Source organism: Zonotrichia albicollis, chromosome 19 (genome assembly GCF_047830755.1).
Source record: "Zonotrichia albicollis isolate bZonAlb1 chromosome 19, bZonAlb1.hap1, whole genome shotgun sequence".
NCBI classification, from domain to species: domain Eukaryota; kingdom Metazoa; phylum Chordata; class Aves; order Passeriformes; family Passerellidae; genus Zonotrichia; species Zonotrichia albicollis.
Window position 1 is genome coordinate 13065541 of NC_133837.1, and position 18647 is coordinate 13084187.

At 62.4% G+C, this 18647-nt stretch overlaps 3 protein-coding genes across 7 annotated transcripts in view; 1 reads left to right on the plus strand and 2 right to left on the minus strand.

Annotated features, from left to right (window-relative positions):
• The window catches only part of RNF213 (ring finger protein 213), a 46367-nt gene extending 39257 nt beyond the window's left edge, over positions 1-7110 (minus strand). Inside the window, exons 1-6 of one of the 2 annotated variants that reach the window (XM_074554796.1) lie at positions 6968-7110; positions 3322-3616; positions 2275-2892; positions 1213-1394; positions 462-620; positions 60-253 (exon numbers count right to left, since the gene is read on the minus strand). In XM_074554796.1, the coding sequence (XP_074410897.1) occupies positions 60-253; positions 462-620; positions 1213-1394; positions 2275-2892; positions 3322-3501 (1333 nt within the window). In that variant the 5' untranslated portion in view covers positions 3502-3616; positions 6968-7110. Of the gene's footprint in view, positions 1-59; positions 254-461; positions 621-1212; positions 1395-2274; positions 2893-3321; positions 3617-6390; positions 6543-6967 lie in introns of those variants that run through there. The other variant, XM_074554795.1, reaches the window with a different exon arrangement.
• Positions 7111-7738: 628 nt separating this feature from the next.
• Positions 7739-15262, minus strand: SLC26A11 (solute carrier family 26 member 11). Of its 4 annotated transcripts, none has more exons than XM_074554804.1 (16): positions 14969-15262; positions 14504-14696; positions 14268-14353; positions 13705-13784; positions 13439-13581; positions 13013-13188; positions 12836-12908; positions 12388-12438; positions 12031-12091; positions 11623-11678; positions 11377-11517; positions 10605-10732; positions 9492-9591; positions 9172-9308; positions 8631-8733; positions 7739-7963 (listed from the first exon to the last, which is right to left on the minus strand). In XM_074554804.1, the coding sequence occupies exons 1-16, from the start codon at positions 15131-15133 to the stop codon at positions 7887-7889; spliced, it is 1770 nt and encodes a 589-aa protein (XP_074410905.1). In that variant the 5' UTR covers positions 15134-15262; the 3' UTR covers positions 7739-7886. The 4 variants fall into 4 exon arrangements, with proteins under 4 accessions (XP_074410905.1, XP_074410906.1, XP_074410908.1 ...); XM_074554805.1 differs by having other exon boundaries at positions 9172-9305; positions 14969-15261; XM_074554807.1 differs by lacking the exon at positions 9492-9591 and having other exon boundaries at positions 9172-9305; positions 11623-11673.
• SGSH (N-sulfoglucosamine sulfohydrolase) lies at positions 15244-18530 on the plus strand. The gene is made up of 8 exons (XM_074554808.1): positions 15244-15611; positions 15836-15996; positions 16075-16180; positions 16329-16479; positions 16681-16837; positions 16958-17039; positions 17159-17362; positions 17610-18530. Exons 1-8 carry the CDS (start codon positions 15515-15517, stop codon positions 18167-18169), a joined length of 1518 nt encoding a protein of 505 aa, XP_074410909.1. The 5' UTR covers positions 15244-15514; the 3' UTR covers positions 18170-18530.
• The last annotated feature ends 117 nt before the right edge of the window (positions 18531-18647 follow it).

The following is an 18647-nucleotide window of genomic DNA, read 5'->3' on the forward strand; positions in this document are numbered from 1 at the left end:
GGGCTCCTGGCAGGACAGCAGGGATCACCCCAGGGCGCAGGTCCAGCAGCAGAGCTCACCCCCATTGTTGAGAAGGGATCTGTTTATCAGCAAGCAGCGATTCACGGGTTGATTGGATTCTGACTTCTTGTAGATGAACTCATAATCCCCCTTCCCACAGGACACCCAGTACTTGTAAGGAATGTATTTATCCAGGATTTCTCTGCTGAGAGTTACAGCGCCTTCAATGAGGTATCCATGTTCTCCCAGGTCCCTTGGAGACACAAACACAGCAAAGGCAGGCAAAGGACACGTTAGGTGATCTACAGACCTCCTTTTCCACACATTGCTCCATTTCTAATAGGAACAGTGACTGTTCTTTCACAAGAACACTTCAGAGCAGCTTTCTCCACTGGGAAAGCCTTTGCTGCAGCCCCAGCTGTGGGCACAGAGCCACCCCAGCACAGGCAGGGGACACTCACCTGGTGCAGTTCAGCTCACAGATGTTGTCCTTCCAGCTGGCGTAGGAAGGAATGCCCTGGGCCCTGATGAACACTTTATCAGTATCAGGGTTGAGCTTGAAGTCTTTGGAGAGTATTGCATGGAAATACACTGTGACACCCTCAGTGCGGCTCACAGAACTGCAGAAAAGAACAGAAGGGATTCTGTTGGCGTTTTTCAATTGCACAAATCACTGCAAACCTCAAATCACACTCGAGCTGAGTGGCTGCAAGACCCATGCACTCTGGCAGCAGTTCCCTCAGACTGATGCTTGAGCAGGCCTAGGGCAAAGCCCAGTGCAAAAAGGAAAAATGGGCTCCTAAAGGCAGCAGGAGATGCTCTGGCCCAGCAGAGTCACACTTCCCACCCCTTCCAGCTCATACACATTAAGCAAAACATCAAAACTGCTCTTCACACTATTCACCTGAAGCGTTGTGTGGGTGCAGCACATGGTGCTCATTAGAGCAAGAACTAAGAGAATAATCTTTTTTTTGTCCATCAGATGCTCAAGCAGGTTCAACACATCCCCCAGGACATCCCCTGTGCTGAGGTCCCATTCAACACTGGTTCTGTCATGCTCAACCACTTCACCTCAGTTTCAAGACAATTCCATTTCTACATATCCAAGGTAAGCACTGACCCCATCCCAGCACCTCAGGCTGGAGTCCTGAGTCCTCCTCACAGCAACTCCTGTTAGGGAAGAATGCTGGGGAGCAGCAGGGCTGTTCTCACCTCTCTTTAATATTTTCCACCTGTTTCTGGTTCTTTTGCTCCTTTTTGTTCTTGGAGCTGTCTGCAGCAGCCACAGCACTCTCCTTCCTGGCAGCCTTGGTTCCTTGGTTCAGATTTGTCTTCTCACTCACGTTGGGCATTTTCTCACCTGGGGTCTGATTTTTCTCTTTTGTGTTTGCATTCTGCATCAGGGAGACAAACAAAGCCCAGTGAAACAGGAACCCCTGGAAGCACAGCATCTCCTCCTGGTGCAAGCCAGAAGCCATTTACTGTTTCTACAATTCCATTTATATACTCTTACAGCCTTGGGTAAAATCTTTCATTGCTGAGCAATAACCACATTATTCATGTTTTTGAGCTATACAGCTTAACCACAGCCTTGCACCTGCTGTCTTGCATGACTTCCTCCAAACAATGCAATTTCCTTTTCGCTTCCTCTCTTACGTTTCTGTTTGATGTTCCCAGGGCTTCTGGCCCACCAGAGTCAAGATGCCCACACCATCCATCAACTGTGCAGCACCTTCTGCTCTACTGCCCACCTGCCCCCAACACTGGAGCAGCAGCAGCTTCAGTCCCCTGGAAGCACTGCAAACACTGACCCCTCGCTGAGGGAAGCTGCTGGCTGAGGAAAACAGCCCACGATGGAGAGGAGCCCAACACAAACACACAGCACACAGTCAGCTCATGAGCCCCAGGTCCCAGAGGATGGGGCATAAAGAAAGAGAAAGAGAAACCACAGCAACCTCCACCTTACCAGGCCTGCAGAGCACAGGCACCTGCAAAGCACCAAATCCCCTCATTCAGGGGATCCCAGAGCTCTCCAGAGAGCATGGCTGGCTGGAGAAGAGACACCTCCCAGTCCTGGGGGCAAATGAGCAAGCCCTCAGTGAGAGCTAGGCTCCAACTGGCACCCAGGAGAACAGAACCCAAATTAGAGCCTCCCCAATTCACCCCTGTACCCCTGGGCTGGTGCTGCTCAGCCTCACTGACAGCATGAGCAAGTCACACTGGCAGAGGGGAGCTGTGCCCGCTGAACACTCACCAGAGCTCACTCACACTCACCTTGGCAGTGGAACTGGTCCCTTTCTGCTTGGGCTCCTTCCCGGCCGGCGGGCTCGGAGCCCCAGGGGAGGCCTTGGGCTCAGCCTTGCTTTGGGGGGCTCCCCGGGCAGGAGGTGCCCTGGGACTGCCAGGGACGGCTCCCTTGGCAGAGGGACTGGCTCCCTGCCCTGCTGGCAGCCGCTCCTTGCTGCTGCCCCGGGCCTGGGGACCTGCTGTGGCTGCTGGCGGCTGGCCAGGGGCACCACTGCCCCGTTCCACATCGTCCCTGGCTGCTCCTGCGTGCTCCGGGGCCGTGCCATCCCCCACCTTGTCCCCCGGGGCTGGGGCAGCCCCCCTGGCAGTGCTGCTCTGCTCTGCAGGGCTCAGCCCCTCTGCTTCCAGGCTGCCAGCTCCCTTCCCCAGCTGGGCCAAATCCCTGTCGCCTCCAGGTGTGTCTCCACCGGCATCAGCACGTCCATCAGCACCTGGGTCTGCCCCCTCACCGCCGGGGGGTTGGGTTTCTGGAGGAGCAGCACCTGTGTCAGGCAGCTCTGTGGTCTGAGCTGGTGCTGTGCTTTGAGGAGGCAGAGAGTCCTGTTCCTCAGAGATGGACTTCTTTGCTTTCGTCTTCTTCCCTTTCTATTAAAGAGAGAAAAACAAAGACAACAATGTCTGTTTATTCATTGCCAAAGGGAAATTCGTTGTCACCCCCTCCATTGCAGCAAGTGCTGACATCTTCCTGCAACACGGGGCTAAGAGAGAATGATCAGGAAGAGGAGGGACAAGGCCAGCCAGTGAAATGCAAATAACTCTTGGGAGCTGTGTAGGTTTAATATTCAAGACTCGCTCAGCAGGAGCACGGAGCAGCCTGCAGTGTCTCAGCTGACTCATGTAATTTGTGGTTCCCCCTCCCGGCACCGCAGCTCTGCACACACAGCACAGCCTCAGCAAACACAGCCAGGCTGCAGCTCCCCGGCGTGGCCAGGGGGAAGGGGGGGATGCAGCCTGGCCTCCTCAATTCACACAAGAGAGCAACAACTCACAGCTGCTCCCCAGCGGGATCCTCACCTTCCTCAGCAGGGACGCCACCTCAGCAGAGTCGCCAGCCCCGTGCTGAGCCGAGGGCTCTGTGTGCTTCTCTGGAGCTGTGACATCCCCCAGCAGTGAGGGTCCCTCTTCCTCCTTCTGTGTCTCAGCAGGGCTGGGGGATCCACCTGCAGGGTCAGGCAGAGCTCCTGCCCTGTCCATCGGTGACTCGCCCTCTGTCTCCTTTGTTTCAGTGGAGGAAGAGGCCCAGCAGCACCTTCTCCCTTCACCTCTTCCTCTGCATCAGGGCCTGCAGGGATCTACACCTCTCTTCTCTCTGCAATGGAAGGAAATTAATTGTTAAACTGGAAACTCACCTCCCAGGGGTCACAGGATGGTTCGGGTTGGAAGGGACATTAAAGCTCATCTCATCCCATCCCAGCCACAGGCAGGGGCTCCTTGCACGGGACCAGGTCACTCCAAGTTCCTGGATGGGGAGAGAATCAGGAAAATAAGGCAAAACGTTTGGGTTCAGATACACACAGTTAAATAGGACAGAAAAGGAAAATTACAATAACCATATAAAGGAATATCCAGACCAAGCGCTGCACAGGGTGCTTGCTCACCACCCTCTGAGCCATGCACAGCCACCCCCTGAGCAGTGGCCAGACCCCTCGGCCAGACCCCCCCGGTGTTTCCTTCAGCACCATGCCCTGTGCTCTGCAACCTCCTCTGGGCACTGGGGCAGCTCTGCTGGCTCTGCCCCTGCCAGCTCCTCCCTGCCCGGGCAGCCTGGGGAGTCCTTGGCTCAGTGCAAGCGCTGCTCACAGCAGCTGAGCCATGGGGCTGTTATCAACGGGAGCCTCATCCTGAACCAAACACAGCTCTGAAACAGCTCCTGGGAACAGCAAACTGTCCCAGGCAAAGTCACGGACACACAGGAGCTGTTTGTTGTTGTTCCCTGCTCAACTCCCACCAGCCACGCCACCACTCACCCTTACAGCCTCCTGCCCTCGCCAGGGCCCTGCCAGATGCAGAATCATTAGGGAACCCCAGCACTGATGTGGAGCTCCATCCCTGCCCCTGCTGCAGACACAAATGCAGCAGCAGTGCTGGCAAGCAGCTGCCTGTGCCAGTGCCTGGAGCCCAGCATGAGCAGGGACAGGACAGTGGCACCTCCCAGCTGGCACAGCCTCCTGGGTGGCACTGTGACCGCTCCCACTCAGCTGAGAGCTTTCCAAGAAGGCACAGGAAACTCCCTTTTTATCTTCACAGCTTTATCCAGTCCTTCAAAAACCTGTGGAAGGGCAGCTCTGGGCCCAGTCAGGCAGCAGAGCAGATCTCTGCCTTCTGCAGGGGCTTCACAGGCTCCTCCACACTGCCTCCACCCCAGCTCTGACAGCAAAAGTTTTGAACCTCAGCTACTTGGGATGTTCTTCCTACAGCATTCCAGAGCTGGAGATGCCAGGTCTGTAACCCTGCCATGCTGGAGGGCAGAGGGATGTGCTAAGAACTGACCCTGTGGGGACTGCAGCAGCTTCATTCTGATTTAGTGTGCTTTTCTAGCATCACATTCTCTCTGCCAACAAACCAGAAGCCATTCTGGTGGCCCAGGTCATTCGGTCTTAAACAAGTAAAAGATTAGGAAACATTTCCCCCAGCAGAACCGCATTGTGTACTTGATTCTGTCTCTGTTCAGCGAGGCAGAATTAGTGTGTTATCAAACAGAGTTCAGGGGTGAGTTCCGAATCTAGCAACAAGCTGTGAATTGGAAATTCTGTGTCAAGGAGCACTCAATCAGTCTATTAACACAAAACCCAGCACTACTTCATTGGTAAAATAAACTATTTCAACACTGGAGACCTGAGTGTGGAGACTGTGTAGGATGTGTCACCAACTGAATCACTTGTCTGTCTCCTGACAGTCACTGCAAAGTGAAGAAAACTGTCTCTGGTCAGGGGAGGTAGAGAGGAGAGACTGGGAGTGTGGGACCAGAGCAGAGTGGGATGGGCTGGGCAGAGCAGAGCCCAGAGCCGCACGGTGACAGAGGCGACACAGGCAGCTCCTGGTCAGTGTGCAGGCCGCGGTCAGCGGGCAGGCCCCGGCCAGTGTGTGCAGGCCCCCGGTCAGTCCCTGGGCCCAGCGCGGCCCCACAGGCCCCGGCAGGCCCTGCCCAGCAGCCAAGGGGGACAGACAAGCCCGGGGCACAGACACAAACACCGGCACACACAGCGTGAGGCAGCACAGCCGCGTCACCTCCTCCTCTGCCCGTTTTATTGTCAGGGAGCGACGCTGGAGAGCCGGCCTGGGAGCATGAGAGGAACCACAGCGCTTAAAGGCGAACCAACACAAACAGCGAGCGCGCCCCCGCGCTGAGGGCCCGTGCTCCCAGCGAGAGCCCGGTTCGCCTTCCCGGAGCCCTGCCTGGGGCTGCTCGGCCGGGCCGGGCTGGGCCGGGCCCGGAGCCTCGCTCCGCCGGGCCGGGCCGAGGCATGGCCGAGGGTCGCTGCCCGAGCCGACCCTGCCGGGGCGGGGCCTGCCCAATGGGCGGGGCCTGTATGCAAATAGACCGCTCGCGCGCCTCGCGGATTGGTGGCTCTCCGCCCCTTCGGGATATATGCAAATGAGCAGGGTGGATGAGCCAATGGCGTGGGGAAGGAGCGGTTGTATGCAAATGAGCCAGTTATGTATGTGAGGGGCGGGGCTAGCGCGGCTCCCGGGGGGCACCGGGAGGGTGGAGGGGGGGCACCGGGAGAACCGGGGGTGACACGGGGAAAACCGGGGGGGGGGGGCAACGACACAGGGAGAGCACGGGGGGGACACGGGGAGAACCGGGGGCGGGAACCGGGGAGAAGGGAGAACCGCGGGGAACACGGGGAGAACCGGGAGGGAGACGAGGAGAACCGGGGAGAGACACAGGGAAGAGGCGTCCCAGGTGAACGGGGAGGAGATGGGAGTCCCCGGGTACGCACCGGAGGGCTCCGGGCAGATCGGGGATCGGCGGGCACCGCGAGGGTGCAGCGGGACCCGGAGCCGCGGCTGCCCCCGCCCCGCAGCCCCCCAGGCCCGGTGCCCCGTGCCGCCACTCACCGCCCCGGCAGCGCGACTCACCGAGTGACCGGGCACGGGCAGTGGCACCGGCACCTGCAGCGCCCGCTCGTCCCGCCGCTCGCAGACTCCCGCCCGGACAAGTTTCGTTTCTCCGCCGAGCCGCCAACTTTCGTTTTTGCAGTCACGGTCCCCGCCCAGCCCCGGCCCGCCCCGGCCGATCACGGCCAATCCCGGCCCCGGGCGGCTCTCGGCGGGTCCCGCCCTGCCCGGCCCCCATCCCGCCGGGCATCTCTGGGGGTCCTCTCCCGGTCTCCCGAGCATCCCCCGTGCCCGGTGCAGGTGTCCCCGGCCGGCAGGGGCACAGGACAGGCCCGGCAGCAGCAGGGAGGGCAGCTGAGTTGGAGGAGAGCGCTTTGTGCTGATCCCGACAGCCAAAAGCGGATTCTGTACTCAAAAGTGAGGGCACAGTTCCCGGAGCCCACCAGGACCCAGCCCAAGACGGGTTCCAGCAGCCCTGCCTGCCAGCAGTGCTCACACAGGTTTGAGCACACACACATTCCTAAACAACCAGCCCGTTTTACCCCCATGGCCCCGTTATCCCCCTCCTGGCATCCCCACGGTGCAGCAAGGAACTCACAGCGCAGTGCAGCCCGGGCAGGACCCGGAGCCCCGGCAGGTGTGCAGGTGTGCAGCTCCTGTGCAGGTGTGCGGCTCCCGGGCAGATGTGCAGCCCTTCCAGCACCTCTGGCAGCAGGAGCTGTGCAGAACGTGCCCTCGGGCTCGGCTCACCCCACCAGCACCGCCCCAGTTTGCTTTCAGTTTCTATTCCCTGGCACGCTCAGCAGCACCAGAAGATAACTCCCCTTCCCACACAACAGGAAAAAGCTTTCCCTCAGGAAGGCAGAGATCACACTGGCTCATTAGCAGTTTCTGATTTATTGCACCCTCCATGTCCCGAGGGCCTTTCAGGGGGACTGAATTCCCGACCTGCCCAGCCCCACCAGGTGCTGTCCCCATGGCACAGCCGGGTGCCACCGTGCCTGTCCCCTCGGCAGGGCCCAGGCCAGGGCCTGCACCCCAGGGTGAGCCCAGCCCTGACACGGGGCAGTGCTTGGCACAGCACCCCACAGACAAGAGAAGGATAAAAAAGGTAAGGAAGGATAAAAATCAGTAAGGAGCACACTCCCAGACGTTCTCCCTCTCCCAGAGCTGCAGGCTGAGCCCCATGGTGCTTGGAGGGCAGCACAGCAGCCCTGAAAGCTTTGAGAGCTCCCCCGTGTCACCACTGGAGCAGCCCAGAACATGGAAAAGGTCCAGAATTAAAACAGTCATTTAAAAATGCCAGCAGCTCCCTGCAGGGAGGATGGCTTTGCACTGGTCACTGTGACAAGGAACAGCTCTGTCCCACAGCCTGTGTGGGGCTGGGCTGGCACTGCTCTGTCCATCTTGCCGTGGGACATGGGGACAGCCCATCCCCGTGCCCAGGAGGGACAGCTGGCTCCCAGGGAGGTGCTGGTGCCACTGGGGTGGCACAGGACGCTCAGCCCACACTGGTGTCACTGGATGAGCCCGGTGCTCTGGGCAGGGCTGGTGGGGGGCTCTGCCCTGCTGCCCCCCAGCTCCCTGCACCGCTCTGGGACAGGAGAGGGGAGGCAGAGTCAGGGCAAGGCTCACGTCCTGCCTCTGCCTGGCACAGAGGGCATTTTCTTGTTCCCAGGAGCTGTTTCAGTGCTGTATTTGGTTCAGGATGAGGCTCCCGTTGATAACAGCCCCATGGCTCAGCTGCTGTGAGCAGCGCTTGCACTGAGCCAAGGACTCCCCAGGCTGCCCAGGCAGGGAGGAGCTGGCAGGGGCAGAGCCAGCAGAGCTGCCCCAGTGCCCAGAGGAGGTTGCAGAGCACAGGGCATGGTGCTGGACGAGACACTGGGGGGATGTGGCCGAGGGGTGAGGCCACTGCTCAGGGGGTGGTGAGCAAGCACCCTGTGCACCACTGGCTTTGGATATTCCTTTATGGTTGTGGTAATTTTCCTTTTCGTTTCTGTTCTGTTTAACTGCCTCATCTCAGCCCAAGAGTTTTTACCTTTCCTCTGATTCTGTCCCACCCCTCTGCAGGGGGAGTGAAGGGCTCTGTGGTGCTGAGCTGCTGCTGGCTTGAACCACCAGAGCTCACCACGAATCCCCAAGGCTGGGGAGACCCAGTTCTTGGCAGGGGCTCCAGCTCACCCCCCCAGCCCCCTGCAGCCCCCACTGTGCAGCTGGACAGGTCAGATCCCCACGGGTGTCCCCAGAGCCACACTCACCCCATCCTGGCAGAGCAGCCAGAGCCTCCCCTGCCTCCTCCCTGCTGGGGAAATGCTGGAATCCTTCTAAGTCTGCAGACAGGAGGACTTGGAGAACGGGCTCCTGAGGGCAGAGAAACCTGGGCTGGGAGTGCTGCTCACTTCCATCCCCAAGGGCTGAGCCCCCAGCCCACCCCAGCACCCCCAGCCCTTCCCAGCATGGGCACCCAGCCATCCCAGCACCCCCAGCTATCCCAGGACAGGCACCCAGCCATCCCAGCATGAGCACCCAGCCATCCCAGCACCCCCAGCCATCCCAGCATGAGCCCCCAGCCCATCTCAGCACCCCCAGCCATCCCAGGACAGGCACCAGCCATCCCAGCCTGAGCCCCCAGCCCATCTCAGCACCCCCAGCCCATCTCAGCACCCCCAGCCCCAGCTCTGTGAGATGAAGGTGCTCGGGATGGTGATGATGCCACCAGGGGAGAGGCCAGCACAGAGCCCATCAGCCACATCCACACCCTCCCCAGGCCCAGGGTGGCGTGGCCAAGGTCCCACACACCTGCAGGGCACAGAAGGCCAGCGGGAGGCCGTGCCTGTGCAGCTCCTGCAGCAGCTCTGCCAGCCCCAGCACTGCTGTGTAATCGATGCTGCTGACGTGGCTGCAGTCCAGCAGCATAGGGCGAGCTGGGGATGCTGCTGGGAGAGCACAAGGTCATGTCCCCATGAGCAGCAGAGCCAGGGGTCCCAGAGCCGGGACAGGGCTGCCAGGGTGGGGCAGTGGTGCTGTCACCGCTGGCACACGCAGAGCTGGGCCTGGGCAGCACCTGCCACCCACAGGAGGTGACAGCCGTGTCCCCAGGCCAGCCAGCAGCACTGTACCTGCCAGAGCACGGCTGCACACCGAGTTCCTCAGGTGCTCCACGGCTGGGAAGTGCAGGCTGCTCCCCGGCTGCACCAGCAGCACGGCCCCCTCTGACACCTGGGGGGGACAGGAGCTCAGGGATGTCACCTCCCCATCAGACACAGCCACAGGAGCTCAGGGATGTCACCTCCCCAAGCACAGACACAGGCACAGGGGCTCAGGGCTGTACAGGGACAGCCACAGGAGCTCAGGGATGTCACCTCCCCATCAGGGACAGCCACAGGAGCTCAGGGATGTCACCTCCCCAAGCACGGACACAGGCACAGGGGCTCAGGGCTGTGCAGGGACAGCCACAGGAGCTCAGGGATGTCACCTCCCCATCAGGGACAGCTCCCGTGTCACTCCCTGCCCTCCTGGATGGAGTGGGAGGAGCAGGAGCCCCCATCCCTCAGGGAACCCCTCCAGCTCTCAGCCCAGCGCCAGCAGTGCCTGGGCTCTCTCCTGCTCTCTCCTCAGGATTTTCCCTCTCCTGCCCTCCAGCCTGAGGATTTTCCCCTCCTCGTGCTCCTTTAGAGGGGTCCCTGTGCTGTGCCCGTGGCATCCTGCACCCCAGCACCTCCCTGCCCTCAGGAGCCCCCTCCCAGCTCCCTGCCACGTCCAAGGGTGTGAGAAATGGATTTGTCAGGATTCCCAAAACCTGACAGAAAGCTCACACAGTCCTGCACAAGTGCGTGCAAACTCTGAGAGATAAGGGCTGCTGGCTTTGGAAGGCCATGGGATAGAGATGACATTGTTGAGAGGGAGATTGAACTAGAAACAAGTTTCAACAAGTTTCAAGCGATGGCCTTGCAAAAAGACCAGATATTTTGGAGAATTACAGCTGTGAAAGATGCATTGTTAACAGCAGCACTGTGTGGCAAAAGCTAATAGGCTGGAAATCATTTATAAGGGATTGCAACCAGGAAACAGGCTGGCTTCTGATGGAATGGTATTATGTTTTACATCTCCTATGTCTCACCCTTCATTGGGACTGATAATGGAATAAAATCCTTTAAAAAGCCTCTCAGTTGCCCCATCTCTGAAAAGCTGGGAAAACCAACACAAGGGCAGGGGAGAAGGGAGAAGCTCACCTTTATTGGGGGCCTGGCAATGGAGTGGAGCAGGAGAAGGCCAGAAACCAGCACCCCAGCCACGATCCCATACTGCACCTCCCAGAAACACAGCAGGAACGTCACACACAGGGGCACAAGGTCCAGCCCTGCAGGAGAGAGAGGCCAGGCTGGCTGTGGCTGCTCCTGGTGCCACAGGGCACTCGGTGGCAGTGCCAGCTCTGCGGGCACAGCCAGGCTGCACCCTGGGTCTGGAGGAATCCACTCAGTGCAGGGGCTGGGGCAGCTGCGGTGGAGCTGCAGGCTGAGCTCAGGGTGGGAGCCCTGGGGAGGGGCTGGGAAGTGTCCCCTCTGCGTGACAAAGGACCCAGGGACCCTGATGGGCAATTGAGAGAGTGATGGGACACTCAGACATTGATGAGACACTCAGAGATGCTCATAGACCATGATGGGACACTCAGAGACCAGCCCCAGACTTTGAATGTTTGTGAGGGGATAAAAGGATAAAAGCTCACAGGCTCCTTTGTTCTGGATCCCTCCTCCGAATCTCGAGCTGTCATTCTGTTATTTAGCTATGGCACCAGAATTAAATTATTTCAAGAATCTGCATGTCTGTGACCTTGCTATGGGAATCCTGGGGTAGAGAGGAGCCCTGCTCTGTGTGAGAGGGGCAGGGGAGCCCTGCAGGGGCTCAGTCCCAGCTCAGGGGTGGCTGTGACTGCCAGAGTGGCTCCTGCACGGCTGCACTGGGGCACTGCCCCTGCCCTCACTGGGGCTCTGCCCCTGCCCTCACTCTGAACCCGCCAGAGCCTCCGGAAGATGCCAGCGTCGAACATGGGCACCACGGCCGAGATGATGACAGCAGCCAGCGCTGCCTTGGGGATGTAATAGAACAGAGAGGTCAGGTATGCCAGGGACAGCAGGACCAGGGCACCTGCGGGAGAGGGACCCTCAGCCATGGGCACCTGGTACCCAGGGGCACCCAGCACCCAGGGGCACCCAGCACCCAGGGGCGCCCAAGGGCAGGGCAGGGCTGTACCTGTGACGAGCCCTCCCGCGGGGGTGCAGACCCCTGACTGGGCATTCACTGCTGTCCTGAAACACAAACGCACCGTGCCAGGCTGTGCCAGGCTGTGCCAGGCTGTGCCAGGCTGTGCCAGGCTGGGGCTGCTCCTGCCCACTGCCCACACCCCACCCAGGAGAACCCACCCTGTTAGGGAGGAACAGCAGCGAGCCCCCGGCTTCAGGGACTGCACAGCAGGAAGGGAGGTGGCCCTTGAGGAAGGGAGGGTGGCCACTGGGACACAAGCACAGCCCAGCCACCAAGGTGGCCTGCTGGGGACCAGGACATGATCTCAGGGACCCACTGGCACAGCACATCTGCCACCCAGGACCTTGCAGAGCTCCCTCACCACCGCCAGTGCCCTGCTCCCCTCGTGCTACCCACCGGCCAAAGCTGCCCGTGATGGGGTACGAGGAGACAAAGGAGCCCAGGACATTGGCAACACCTGGGGAGACAAAGGAGAGGGGCTGGGGGACACTGCTGGGTCTGTGTAACCAGGAAAGGGGCACTGCTGGGTCTGTGTCCCCTCCCTGACCCTGCAGGAGTGACTCAGCCTGTTCTGGAAATTCCTGAGCTGAGAGAACGCCTGGGGCGGGGGCAGCACGCAGGTAAGGCAGGGAGAAGCTCAGGAAGGCAGGGAGAAGCTCAGGGGAGGCAGGGCTGCCAGATGGGATCTCAGGCAGCCCAGGGGCTCTGGGACACCCGGTCCCACCCCTGCCCTCCCGAGCCAGCAGCTCTTACCCAGAGCCAGCAGCTCCTGGCTGGGGTCAATCCTGTAGCCATTCTGTGAGGCTGAAAGGAGAGGCTGGCGTTGGCCTGAGGCTCCCACAGGCACCTGCCACGCACACGGAGCAGAACCAGCAGTGATGGGACAGCGTGGGCCCTGCCCTGGCACCCCTGGGCACAGCAGCACCCCGAGACAACGCTCACCTCCTGGGCAAACTTCACCTGGGCACCCCAGTGCCCCTCCTGCCAGCCCGTGCTGGGAACTGAGCCCAGTCCCTCCCAGTGCCCCAAAAGGAGCAGCACCTTCCCAGCACCCTGAGCCCTGCAGAGACCCCCCCCCAGCACCCTGAGCCCCACAGAGACCCCTCCCCAGCACCCCAAACCCCACAGAGACCCCTCCCCGGCACCCCAAACCCCACAGAGCCCCCCTGGGAGCCCAGGGCAGGCCCTGGCACAGCCCTACCAAAAGCCTTGGCGATGGCCACGCTCTCCAGCAGCCCCATGAGTGGCACCACGGCCAGCCCGACGCCCATGTCCTGGGAGGGAGGATCCAGGGGATCAGGGAGGGATCCAGGGGGGATCAGGGGGGCTGGGAGCCTGCACAGGCAGCAGGGCAGCCCCTGGGAATGGCAGCACCCACCTGCAGCATGCTGGGGAAGGGGACGGTGCCGTTGGGCACTGCCAGGGAGAAGGGTGGTGGCTGGAAGGGTGGCAGCCCCTGGGGGATGCTGCCCGTGAGCCTGAAGGGCTGGCAGCCCATCACCTGGAAGGAGTAAGCCACCAGGCCAGCAAACAGCACCACGAGGGCATTGCGTGCTGCCAAAGTGGAGAGAGCAGCCATGAGCCCTGCCCGAGGCCAGGGCAGCAGGAGGGGGCAGGAGACGGTGCCCGAGCCGTTGGGCACTGCCCAGCCCTAGGAAGGGACACGGGGACAGGAGCCTTGGCACTTCTCCTCCCTGCCCCACCTCCAGGTCCTGGCGCCTGCCAGCCTTTCCCATTTCAGGCTCTGCCTTCCCTGACCCCAAGATGAGCCCGGGAGGGGACAGGCAGGGGACAGGGGACACACCTGTGGCACAGATCCACACAACCAGGTGGCTGATCCTGACAGCCAGCGGGGCCGTGGGGACAGCCTGGGGCAGGTGGCTCTTCATGGCCCGCAGCCCTGCCAGCGCTGCCAGGCAGCTCAGCCCCAGCACAGCGTCCCCAGCCCTGCAAGAGGCACAGCAGTGCCACCCAAACCGCCGGAGAGCTCCACAGAGGGGAGGGCAGGGGCTTTGTGTCACAGCCGAAAAATCAGCCCCAGGGATGGGGAGCAGGGCAGGGGGGGCTGACCTGGTCTCCCCAATCCTCCTCAGTGTCTCGTAGAGCTGCAGGAAGAACTGCCTCGGGATGCCCTGCAGGCCCAGGATGTTCTGTGCAGGCAGAAAAGCTGCTGACAGCCCAGCCCAGCCCAGCCCCGTGACCGCAGCCATTAGCCAACATGGCCTGGAGCTGCTGCCAGAGGCTCTGATTTGGGTTAACCACAAGGGAAATGTGGCAGCCCAGCAGAGCCCCCGGTCCCTGCGAGGCCACCGAGGGTCTCCCAGGGCTGCAAACGACCCCCAGCTCCTAAATCTGCAAACCCACCGTGCCAGAGGATCGCCCAGTGCCTCCTGCAGGTGACCAGCGCCATGTCCTGGCTTTGCTGGTGTCCTGGATGCCACCAGCTGGTCACCAGCAGAGGGTGTTCAGCTCGGTCTGCTCCGAGCAGGGCGCTCAGGGACCCAGCAGAACCACGGGACCCCTTTGGGGCTGCTTCCCCCCGCACTGAGCACACGGCCCAGCCCGTGCTGAACATCCCAGCTGCACAGCACCAGGAGAGAGCTGCAGAGGCACCGGGACAGGGCAGGTCCTACCTTGACCTGGTTGAAGCTGATGGTGATGGAAGCAGCTGATGTAAACCCCTTAATGACCGGGCAGGAAATGAAATCCAGAAGGAATCCTGCATGGGATGGGAGGCGGTGAGCACATCCTGACCCCAGTGGGACAGCAGGACAGCGCCAGTGTCCCGGGGAGCAGAGGGGAGGAAGGAACAGCTCCAGGCTGTGCAGCAACATCCCAAACACATCAGTGCACGGCAAGGGCATCTCACCGAGGCGCAGGAGCCCCATGGCCAGCTGGATGCAGCCCGAGAGGAAGGCGAGCAGGACGGCATAGGCGGGCTGGTGGAAGGCGTACGAGGACACCAGCAGGGACATGATGGCCGTGGGACCCAGCGTCACGTCCTTGGCCGTGCCCAGCAGGCAGTACACGAAGCAGCCCATGAAGGAGGAGTAGAGGCCGTACTGCAGGGGGACAGAAGGGCACTGGCACAGCCCTGGGAGCCGGGAGAGGCCGGGCACGGCCCGGACTGGGCTGGCTGGTCTCGGGTCACCGCAGGGCCCTTGGCACACGGGTGGCATCGTGCCCGGGGAATGGGCGAGTGCACAGCGCCAGCCCTTGGTCACCCAGCCCTGCCCAGCCCAGCCCTGTCCAGCCGTGCCCGCCGCAGTGCCCGGGAGCGGGTCCGGCTCACCCGGCCGGAGCTCCGCGGGTCCGGTGCCGGCCCGGTACGCACCTGCAGCGGCAGCCCGGCCAGCTCGGCGTAGGCCAGCGCCTGGGGCACGGCGGTCAGGCCCACGGCCAGCCCGGCCAGCACGTCCAGCGGCAGCCAGGCCCGGGAGTACCGCGGGAGCCAGCGCAGCACCGGCAGCGCCGGCAGCGGGCACCGGGACCCCGGCATGGCCCGGACCCCCGCGGGCCGGTACCGGGGCGGAGCGGGACCCTGGCAGGTCGGTACCGGGGGCGGAGCGGGACCCTCGGAGCTGCAGGTCGGTACCGGGGGCGGAGCGGGACCCTGCGGGTCGCTACTGGGAGCGGAGCGGGATCCCCGCCGGTCGGTACCGAGGGCAGAGCGGGACCCCCGCCGGTCGGTACCGGGGACGGAGCGGCACACCGCGGAGCCGCCGGGGCCAGCCCCGCACAGCCCGCAGCTCCGCCCGCCCCGGATCTGAGCGGCCGGGACGCCTCATGTGACCGGGGTGAGGAGGAGCCGGGGCGGCCGGAGGAGCCGCCGAGCCCCGCTGCCGCTGCTGCTGCCGGTACCGGTGCCGGTACCGGTACCATGCGGCCCTGGGCGCTGCTGCTGCTGCTGATGTTGCTGGGAGCGCTCCCGCCCGGCGGAGCCGCGGCCCCGGCCCGCAATGTGCTGCTGCTCCTGGGTGAGTACGGCCCGGCCCCGGGCGCTGGGGGCACCAGGGACGGAAGGGAGGGACGGTCCCGAGCTCTGCTGCATCCCCTCTGCGGCATCCCCTCCGCAGCACCGGCCGGGGCACCCGCAGCCCGGGGATGCTCCGGTGCCGTCAGTGTCCCTCGAACCCGGTTAGGGACACCCCCGGGCTGACCCCAGGGACACCCCTGGGCTGACCCCGCTCCCGTCCCGCAGCCGATGACGGCGGCTTCGAGAGCGGCGCCTACAACAACTCTGCCATCCGCACGCCGAACCTGGACGCGCTGGCCCGGCGTGGTTTGGTGTTCCAGAACGCCTTCACCTCCGTGAGCAGCTGCTCCCCGAGCCGGGCCAGCATCCTGACCGGCCTACCCCAGGTAGGGGCTCACGGGCACGGCTGGATGTGTTTTGGAACCGGGCTGGCAGCCCTGGTCTGACCATGACTGTGCCCACAGCACCAGAACGGGATGTACGGGCTGCACCAGGACGTGCATCACTTCAACTCCTTCGACGGCGTGAGGAGCCTGCCCCAGCTGCTCAGCCACGCAGGCGTCCGGACAGGTAGGGGCTGGAGGAGCTGGGACAGGCAGGGAGCACCAAACCAAACCCCACTGACAGAGCTCTCTGGACCTGTGGCTGTCCCTGCAGAGAGGAGACAGCACATCCTCCCTGCACTGCTCCTCCACAGCAGCTGTCTGCATTCTCACAGGGATAATTGGGAAGAAGCACGTGGGGCCGGGGGCTGTGTACCCCTTCGACTTTGCCTACACAGAGGAGAACAGCTCGGTCCTGCAGGTGGGGAGAAACATCACCCGGATCAAGGAGCTCGTCCGGCGCTTCCTGCAGAGCCAGGACGAGAGGTGAGGCTGCCCCCTTGTCCTGGGAAGGGCTGCACTGAGGAGGTGTCCCCATGGCCCAGCTGGTCACAGACAGGGTCCCCCCATACCCAGATTAGGTGGGGACAGTCCTGCTGACCCCAGCTGGCCGTGGCACAGCCCAGGAAGGTCTCTGGGCACCCCTTTGCTTCACCCCCTCCACAGCCCCCCATTTTCCACCCCTAGGCCTTTCTTCCTCTATGTTGCCTTCCACGACCCTCACCGCTGCGGGCACTCCCAGCCCCAGTATGGGCCCTTTTGTGAGAAGTTTGGCAATGGACAGAGCGGGATGGGCTGGATCCCTGACTGGAAGCCACAGCTTTACCAGCCCGACCAAGTGCAGGTGAGAGCCTGTGGGGATGTGTGGGGCTGCACATGGTGGCAGCCACCTTGTCACTGTCCCCAGTGTCACAGCAAGAGCTGCCTGTGTCAGCCACGTGTCCCTTTGCCTGTCTCCGTTTAGGTCCCTCCCTTTGTCCCAGACACGCCGGCTGCCCGGGAGGACCTGGCTGCCCAGTACACGACCATTGGGCGCATGGACCAAGGTGGGAGCCTGGCCAGGCTGGGGCTGAGCTCTGTCCCTGCTCTCACAGGGATGGTGGCCACGCTGGGGCTGAGCTCTGACCCCCTCCCTGCCCCCTGAGCTCTGTTTCTCCTCTCACAGGGATCGGGCTGGTCCTGCAGGAGCTGCTCCACGCCGGTTTCCTCAACAGCACCCTGGTGATCTACACCTCCGACAACGGCATCCCGTTCCCCGGGGGCAGGACCAACCTGTACCGCTCGGGCACCGCCCAGCCGCTGCTGCTCTCCTCCCCCGAGCACCCCCGGCGCTGGGGGCAGGTCAGCCCGGCCTTCGCCTCCCTCCTGGGTAAGAGCACAGCTGTGCCTGGGGCTGGGGGCTGCTCCCTGCACCAAAACTCAGGGTCCTGGCCCTGGGAACAGCCCCCAGCCCTCAGCATTGGCAGGGCCAGTGCAGGGAAGGGAGAGGAGGGAGGACAGGACAGGACAGGGTTCCCTGCAGGGACGCCATCCCCGGGGACCTTTCTGCCCCTCTCTGGGGCTCAGTTTCCTCCCACAGAGCCTGTCCCTGCTCTCACCCTTTTCCTCCCCTGCAGACCTGACGCCGACCATTCTGGACTGGTTCTCCATCCCGTACCCTGCTTACAGCATCTTTGGCAAGAGGCGTGTGCAGCTCACTGGGAAGTCTCTGCTGCCAGCCCTGGAGTCGGAGCAGCCCTGGGCCACCTCCTTCATGAGCCAGAGCCACCACGAGGTGACCATGTACTACCCCATGCGAGCTGTGCAGCAGCGCCAGTACCGCCTCATCCACAACCTGCACTACAGGATGCCCTTCCCCATCGACCAGGACCTGTACGTGTCGCCCACCTTCCAGGACCTGCTGGGGCGCACCCAGGCGGGGCAGCCCACGCACTGGAACAGGAGCCTGCAGCAGTACTACTACCGCCCCCGCTGGGAGCTGTTTGACTGCAGCCAGGACCCTGCCGAGAGCCACAACCTGGCCCCCGATCCCCGCTATGCCAGCGTGCTGCAGCTGCTCAGGGCACAGCTCCTCCAGTGGCAGTGGGACACCGGGGACCCCTGGGTGTGCGCCCCCGATGCTGTGCTGGAGGAGAAACTGAGCCCCCAGTGCCAGCCTCTGCACAACGAGCTGTGAGGGGCACCCGTGCTTGGACAGGGCTGTGGGGCACAGACCCCACCTGTGTCCTGACAGTGCTCCCGTGGGGCTCAGACCCTATCTGTGCCCCCACAGTATGTGTTCCCATGGGGCTCAGACCCTATCTGTGCCCCCACAGTGCTGTGTTCCCGTGGGGCTCAGACCCCACCTGTAACCTGACAATGCTGTGTTCCCATGGGGCACAATGGGCTGGTCCCAAATCCCAGGTGACACCACTAAGCTCTGCCCTCTGCTGCCAACACCGCCTGGCCCCAGAGCACTGAGGGTTCCTGGTGCTCTGGCTCTCAGCTGGAGGAGCCAAAGGGCCCAGCTGCCCCTCAATAAAGCCTCTGGAGGATAAGGCTCTGTTTTCACCTGGAGCTGAGCACACCCTGCAGCAGGACAGCCGAGGTCTCTGTGGCACAGCCAGGGCTGCAGGAACAGCTGGAGACCCCCAGTGCTCTGGGGAATGGGGAAA